General features: G+C 44.2%; 1 protein-coding gene across 1 annotated transcript in view; it reads right to left on the bottom strand.

Annotated features, from left to right (window-relative positions):
• Window positions 1-8,317, bottom strand: part of LOC139242650 (probable G-protein coupled receptor 139) — a 41,163-nt gene extending 32,846 nt beyond the window's left edge. Inside the window, exons 1-2 of the mRNA XM_070870454.1 lie at window positions 8,244-8,317; window positions 3,097-3,972 (exon numbers count right to left, since the gene is read on the bottom strand). Of these exons, the coding sequence (XP_070726555.1) occupies window positions 3,097-3,972; window positions 8,244-8,313 (946 nt within the window). The 5' untranslated portion in view covers window positions 8,314-8,317. The remainder of the gene's footprint in view (window positions 1-3,096; window positions 3,973-8,243) is intronic.
• Between the last annotated feature and the right edge of the window lie 683 nt (window positions 8,318-9,000).

Raw genomic sequence — 9,000 nt, forward strand, 5'->3', positions numbered from 1 at the left:
TCTGTGGACCACAGCTGGTCAGTAGATGCATACGTCTGTGGACCACAGCTGGTCAGTAGATGCATACGTCTGTGGACCACAGCTGGTCAGTAGATGCATACGTCTGTGGACCACAGCTGGTCAGTAGGTGCATACGTCTGTGGACCACAGCTGGTCAGTAGATGCATACGTCTGTGGACCACAGCTGGTCAGTAGATGCATACGTCTGTGAACCACAGCTGGTCAGTAGATGCATACGTCTGTGAACCACAGCTGGTCAGTAGATGCATACGTCTGTGGACCACAGCTGGTCAGTAGATGCATACGTCTGTGGACCACAGCTGGTCAGTAGATGCACCCTCCGCTTGTCAGCCGCTGTCTCTTCCAGCCAGTCCTTTGTGACAAAGCTCTGCTGGAGTCTTTCCACAAAGTCATCCCAGTCCTCACCCACACAGTAACGTTCCTCTGTGCCACCGGTGGCCATCCTCGTGGTTCGGTGATTCCCGTTTCTCGTCCCCAAATGTAGTGTCTCTGCACCTTACTACAAACTCACACGAGGCATGGATATATCAGACACGGTCACTCTGTGACCTTCACCTTTATTGGCAGGACTAAGGAGTACTGACCCTGGGTGGGACCTGCCCTTTTATACCTGGAAACCCAGGTGAGGAGTGTCTCCCGCAAGTTCACCCCCTGTGGTCAGGGTGTGCATTTCTAGGGTACAGGTACAGTGTGCATGAGTTACAGTTACATGACCAAATCATTACAAGATGGTTAAATACATGACACAGGGGACTTGTACGCCTTTAGTCCCATTATTTTACTGAGTACTACTTCATTAGCGATAGTGATTGTATGAAGTTCCAACCTCCCTACAGCCCCTTGCTTATCCACTATTGGGGTGTTTCAGTGGCTTCTACAGTGAAGACGGATACAATATATTTGTTCAATGTCTCGACCATTCCCCAGTCTCATCCTCCAGGGGAGGAACATTTACTTTAGCCACTGTTTTCCTTGTTATGTACCTGTAGAAACTCTTACTGTGTTTTTATATTTCGTGCTTGTTTCCTTTCATACTCTATCTTCCCTCTCTTTGTCAATTTTGTATTTGTTCTTTGCTGGCTTTTAAACGTTTCCCAATCCTCTGGTCTCCCACTGATCTTGGCCCATTGCAGGCCCTTGTTTTCAATGTGATGCCGACCCTTATTTCCTCAGTTAGGCACGGATGGTTATCCGTTCTCTTACAGTCTTTCCATCTCATTGGGATATATTTTAGTTGCGAGTTAAGAAATATCTCCTTAAATGTCTGCCACTGATCATCAACCGTCCCGTACTTTAATCTATTTTCCCAGTCCACTTTAGCCAACTCTGCCCCCATACCTTTGTTTTCTCAATAATTTAAGCTTAGGACACTGGTTTGAGAACTAACTTACTCACCGCCCAACAGAATTTCAAATTGAACCATGTTATGGTCATTCATTTCACTGTACCAGATCTAAGATAGCCTGCTCGCTGGTTGGATCCGCAATATGCTGTTCAAGGAAACCATCCAGGATACACTCTATGAACTCTTCCTCGGGGCTACGCTGGCCAATTTGCTTTGTCCAATCAATATGTAGGTTAAAATCGCCCAGGATTCTTTCGGTGCATTTATTACAAGCCTCCATCTGCCATGATCTTGCATGGCAGAGCAGGCTCGAGGGGCTCAATGGACTAATCGTGCTCCTATTTACTGCAAAAGCTTCCACAGATATGTGAAGAGAAAACGATTAGTGAAGACAGACGTAGGTCTCTTGCAGTCAGATTCAGGCACTGATGGAAAGCCTGGCCGACAGGAGCTGCCATCGTACCTGGTGTTGGACCTCCTCCTTACCATGCTGGGTTGTGGGGATTGGTGCAGGGCCGGGCCGAGTGGCTCCCCCTAGCCACTCACTCACTGCTTTGGTGAACAAACCTCTATCTGCTGCTGACCTCGACTCTCGCTGTAACTCACCTGGCCTCACTTCTGGGAAGGGGAAGGTCAGTGACATCAACCAGCCAATGGGAATAGATCCTGCCACCAGCTTTGTGCTGGGTACCAGAGCTGTATATGCTGTGCCGAGCGCGAGTGAGAACATCCATATGTGAGGCAGGGAGTGGTCCTGAGGAACACTACCCCATTGTCTAGGCAACGGATGTTGCCACCTTAGTGCAGGCGGGAGACCAGCTACTTTAGGTGGTACTTTAGGGGGTGCCATCCTTTTGCAGGTCACTGCTGACCTTGCAGAGGATCCTGACAGATTGTCACTCCCCGCCCAGGGAGCCCTGTGTAGACAGTGTGTGAGTGAGTGTGATAATATTCACCATGAGGGAGAGTGGCTCGGACACAATGGGCCTTAAATTCCGGCCTCACCAGGTCAGGCCCAAGTGTACATGCCCCGGAAACCGGCTTTTCCGATCTGTCAAAGATTTCTCCATATGGATTCTCCAAATCCCGGGGAGAAGACCATTTGTGTGGGTGAGATTGGGTCATTTGCCCAAATCATGCCCAGAGAATGTCCTTCAAACTCTTAAACCAGGTAAAAGCAGGTCGATACATTACTTTTACCAGTGTAAGAGTTCGAAAACATATCAAAAATAAACTTAAATACATATTTTTACAGTAAAAACCCTTTCCACCAAGGATCATTTATTTTAAACCTTATTGAAACATGTTAAAAAAATTCCAAAACATTTTTTTAACAAAACATTTAATTGACTTTAATTTCAATTAATTTTAAATATGTGATGTGTTTTTAATTTATTCTGTTGCTTTTCAATATTGAGGTGTTTATTCACATTGATAATATTGGGAACTCTGAAAAAGCGAGTTGCCATTATTATCACTGAGAATACTGCAGCGTGATTGGTGCTTCAGGCCCATGTGACTCCAGCTTTACTGTACGTATGGGGAAGGCCATTTCCCTAACGCTACACATGGAATGAAGGTCTCGGATGGGAATCGAAGGTTTACATAAAATATCCTCCGGTCGGAGGCATTTGTCCGAAGGAAGCCCCCAACCGGGATTTCCCCCCCATTATCTGGTGGCATTGAGTTCTGAGGCTGTAAAGTCTCTGCTGCTTCTTATCGTTTAATGCATTTTACAATTACAACAAAGGGATATTTCAGCACATTCTTCCACTGCTCCCGGAACTTAGTCTGTGTCACGGCGTAAATCCCAGTGTTTGTACAGCAACTCAGCTGCTGCAGCATGTAACCCAGTTCAGTTACTAACGCAGGTATAAATACAAGATGTGAAATCCAAACAAGCCGGTTTGCCACAAGAACCACCATATACATTGCCCATAGCAGGATGAAATTCCCCGAGATAACAAACAATAAAATCATGGATTTTCTGCGACTCTCCATCTCGGGGTCTCTGGGACTCTCCCCACTGCTGTGACCCCGGAGTCTCCTGCGAGCTCTGCTGGCCAGTAAAATGTGTCTGACAGTGAGAGCATTGAGCAGCAGGATCAGAATAAATGGGACACACGGGGTTAGAATATAATGAAGTAGTTCGAATACTGCCCAGCCCAGTGATGCATAATTAGTGTAACAAAACCAGGGGTTGTTATAAAGCACATACCTACTTGTGAACATAAAATACCAGGGTATGTTCTTTAAACAGCTCAGCACAGTCACTGTTCCCAGAACCACAGCCGCCGTTCTCTCGGTGCAATATTTAGTTTTCAGCTTCTGGCAACAAATGGCCACAAATCGATCGAAGGTGAAAGTGACGGTGAACCAGACAGAACAGTCTGTGGCTGCATAGAGCAGGACGGCGTGGATATTACACAGGGGGATGGAATACACGAAAATAAACTGTTCCTCATAACGAATCGGAATGTGCCTCAGTATCAGATCCAGGATCACCACCAGTAGATCCGTTGTTGCCATGGCCACCAGGTAACGAGTGACACATTTGGAGAGTCCACACTTTCCCCGGGACAGGATCATTATCGTCACTAAGTTCACTGTGAGGAAAGGAAATAACCAGTTAAATTAAACATCAGGCTGGGAGCAAGAGCAGAAGATTGATGGGATTCGGTCTGCAATCTGCAAATCATTAGTGACATGAAATGATATAATCTAATTCTCGTACCTGAGGAAATGAATGCAGGGTTTATTGCAAAAATAATAAGGAATCAATAAATGAAATGGGGATAAAGACAACATGAAATGAACAGATGTTTGATCAATGAGACATTAAATGATAGATCTACCTTTAGCTCAGCAGGCAACAACACTGCCCAAGGTAACAGGGACACACGGGTCAAGAACCTCTCAGGAAGCCTTCGTGTCCCGGGATCAGTCAGCACCGAGAGCGGTGAGATTCACTTCTGTGCCGCTGTGTTGGTGGGAGGGGGCGGTGATAGGGGGAGAGGGAGGGAGACCCTCATTGTATTCTTGCTCCTGCTGAGGATATGGATTCTAATTCGAACTGAAAGTGAGTGTAACAGAAATAAACATCGACTGCAATTGTGGCGTGCAATAATTACAGGTGGTTCTACTTAAAATGTATGAAGCTAATATGACGATGTTAGGTTATTAAATACAAATGTACAGCAGTTAGAAAGATAACTGGGCTGCAGGAAGTGTATTGAACAATGAGCTTTACACCTTTTTGTTGAAATTGTCGCTCATTGAAAGAAAGAATTTCCGAATAACATGGCAAAGAATGGACTCTGAATAAAATAAATGGTTATCATTGACCAGGGAATGTCCAACTAAATTCTTTGTTTTAGCATCGAAATCGGACGACTTATTCCACAGGTAAAGTGCTGCCCAATGTTTCTGTAAAGTATCTGAACACAAATGGATATGAGTTATTCTTGTTTTCTTTCACATGCTGGTTTCCAACTTGTGCATCGTATATTAGATGGAAAAATATCAAAGGATTGTTTGATCATTAATACTTCAGTTACAATCAGCTGACATTCTTTATGCTGAATGAAAGCAGGGTACAATAGAGAATTACTCCGATTCTCACTGAGAGACCCACTGAGCTGTGGCAGACATACATGAGAGGCAATTGTAAACTCAAAACAAAGATTGCAAATAAATGTCTGGAAATCTGACTGAATGAGCATTTAGTGAGAATGAAAATGACCCGGATAAATCTGTTCCAACCATCAGAAGCAGTGGCAGTAATGCAGAACTGGAGAATGTGGAACATGAGGCACTGGCTGGAACTGAATGATTCGAAACATAGAAACATAGAAAATAGGAGAAACATAGAAAATAGGAGATATTTCAGTGATTTAAGAAGGTGTGTATGATCTGTCAGGATTTGTTCTTCGCACTGTGTGTAAGTAAACATGGCGAGCATTCGGTGAACACAACAGTAAAATACTGTGGATGATGAACGTCTGAAATAAAAATAGAAAATCCGAGAGATAATCAACAGGTCAGGCAGCATCAGAGAGAGAGAAACACAGTGACTGTTTCAGGTCAATCACCTGTCGTCATTTGGTGGCAAGTTCCCGAAACTTAGAAAACCTGCTTCTGATCTGATACAAATGTGCAGTGTAGCGAGGATTCTCAAATTCAGGAAATAAAGTGTCTCTTCCAATATCTTTGCTTGAGTTCAATACAGAACATTTGAATCTTGATGGAGCAATATCATTTAAAGAATCAATAGCCGACAGCACGGTGAGGTACCAGATACACTAACAGCGAGGTACCAGATACACTAACAGCGAGGTACCAGATACACTAACAGTGAGGTACCAGATACACTAACAGTGAGGTACCAGATACACTAACAGCGAGGTACCAGATACACTAACAGTGAGGTACCAGATACACTAACAGCGAGGTACCAGATACACTAACAGCGAGGTACCAGATACACTAACAGCGAGGTACCAGATACATTAACAGCGAGGTACCAGATACATTAACAGTGAGGTACCAGATACACGAACAGTGAGGTACCAGATACACTAACAGTGAGGTACCAGATACACTAACAGGGAGGTACCAGATACACGAACAGTGAGGTACCAGATACACTAACAGTGAGGTACCAGATACACTAACAGTGAGGTACCAGATACACTAACATTGAGGTACCAGATACACTAACAGTGAGGTACCAGATACACTAACACTGAGGTACCAGATACACTTACAGCGAAGTAACATATACACTAACAGCGAGGTACCAGATACACTAACAGCGAGGTACCAGATACACTAACAGTGAGGTACCAGATACACTAACAGCGAGGTACCAGATACATTAACAGCGAGGTACCAGATACACTTACAGCGAGGTACCAGATACAGTAACAGTGAGGTACCAGATACACTAACAGCGAGGTACCAGATACACTAACAGCGAGGTACCAGATACACTAACAGTGAGGTACCAGATACACTAACAGTGAGGTACCAGTTACACTAACAGTGAGGTACCAGATACACTAACAGCGAGGTACCAGATACACTAACAGTGAGGTACCAGATACACTAACAGTGAGGTACCAGATACACTAACAGTGAGGTACCAGATACACTAACAGCGAGGTACCAGATACACTAACAGTGAGGTACCAGATACACTAACAGTGAGGTACCAGATACACGAACAGTGAGGTACCAGATACACTAACAGCGAGGTACCAGATACACTAACAGCGAGGTACCAGATACACTAACAGTGAGGTACCAGATACACGAACAGTGAGGTACCAGATACACTAACAGCGAGGTACCAGATACACTAACAGTGAGGTACCAGATACACTAACAGTGAGGTACCAGTTACACTAACAGTGAGGTACCAGATACACTAACAGCGAGGTACCAGATACACTAACAGTGAGGTACCAGATACACGAACAGTGAGGTACCAGATACACTAACAGCGAGGTACCAGATACACTAACAGCGAGGTACCAGATACACTAACAGCGAGGTACCAGATGCACTAACAGCGAGGTACCAGATACACTAACAGCGAGGTACCAGATACACTAACAGCGAGGTACCAGATACACTAACAGTGAGGGACCAGATACACTAACAGTGAGGTACCAGATACACTAACAGTGAGGTACTAGATACACTAACAGTGAGGTACCAGATACACTAACAGTGAGGTACCAGATACACTAACAGTGAGGTACCAGATACACTAACAGTGAGGTACCAGATACACTAACAGTGAGGTACCAGATACACTAATAGTGAGGTACCAGATACACTAACAGCGAGGTACCAGATACACTAACAGCGAGGTACTAGATACACTAACAGCGAGGTACCAGATACACTAACAGCGAGGTACCAAATACACTAACAGTGAGGTACCAGATACACTAACAGTGAGGTACCAGATACACTAACAGTGAGGTACCAGATACACTAACAGTGAGGTCCAGATACACTAGCAGTGAGGTACCAGATACACTAACAGCGAGGTACCAGATACACTAACAGCGAGGTACCAGATACACTAACAGTGAGGTACCAGATACACTAACAGCGAGGTACCAAATACACTAACAGTGAGGTACCAGATACACTAACAGTGACGTACCAGATAAACTAACAGAGAGGTACCAGATACACTAACAGCGAGGTACCAGATACACTAACAGCGAGGTACCAGATACACTAACAGTGAGGTACCAGATACACTAACAGCGAGGTACCAGATACACTAACAGCGAGGTACCAGATACACTAACAGTGAGGTACCAGATACACTAACAGCGAGGTACCAGATACACTAACAGCGAGGTACCAGATACACTAACCGTGAGGTACCAGATACACTAACAGTGAGGTACCAAATACACTAACAGTGAGGTACCAGATACACTAACCGTGAGGTACCAGATACACTAACCGTGAGGTACCAGATACACTAACAGTGAGGTACCAGGGACACTAACAGTGAGGTACCAGGGACACTAACAGTGAGGTACCAGATACACTAACAGTGAGGTACCAGATACACTTACAGCGAGGTACCAGATACACTTACAGCGAGGTACCAGATACACTAACAGTGAGGTACCAGATACACTAACAGCGAGGTACCAGATACACTAACAGCGAGGTACCAGATACACTAACAGCAGTGAGGATGTCCCATTATTTTTAAACAACAACACGTGCATAAACAAAATGCAATAGAATACCATTAATAACTGATTATCCCTTGGTACAGAGCAAGAATGATATTACAGTGAAACATGATTTATATATTTAATAATTGAACATAGATACTTACTCGGAACACCAAAAGCAGCGAGTAGAGGATAGTAAATATGTTGTATGTCGATCAATAATTTTCTTATCATGCCTTCTAGAGCCCATCTATCAAACATGGCTAGAAATTCATCAGACATGGGAGGCGCTGGTGGGATGCGAGACACAACCATGACTTCCCTTCTGTGACTCACTTCTGGTATCTGTGCTGGAGGAGACCTGCTGATTGTGTGAGGTGAAACATTGAAGGGAGCTCCTTACATTGAGCAGAGGGAAATCCCAGATGACATCATTAGGCATCACTGTAACTGACATTAATCACAGACATTGAACAAACAGACTCATTGAACCAATGTCATCACAAAATTTCACTGCAACTTAATCCAGCTCACCGTATTGTACACAGTTTTAAATTAAAAGTGAGATAATGTGCGATTTTTTATACACCTATAAAATACCGAGGACAAAGATAACATAGTTTATATTCCTGTCTTGAATTAAAATTGAGAACAAAAGATGCGAAAGTGACAGAAACAAAGGAGGGATAAAAGATGAAAAGTCAGATTGCAGCAACCTTGTTCTCTGATGCATTGGATCCCAGGCCAGCAGGGTCAAAACATTCCCAATCAATAAATGTTCCCAAACGGCAGTATCTGAGCGATGGTCGCTGTAATGGATCAATCGGACTCGCGTACGTGACACAACTCCAGCCTCAATCCAGGAATTCCATTCCAAGCCCTCTAGATTACAGTCCTTCCACTTCAGTCCAGGAATTCCAT

This window comes from Pristiophorus japonicus, unplaced genomic scaffold (assembly GCF_044704955.1).
Source record: "Pristiophorus japonicus isolate sPriJap1 unplaced genomic scaffold, sPriJap1.hap1 HAP1_SCAFFOLD_141, whole genome shotgun sequence".
NCBI lineage: Eukaryota > Metazoa > Chordata > Chondrichthyes > Pristiophoridae > Pristiophorus > Pristiophorus japonicus.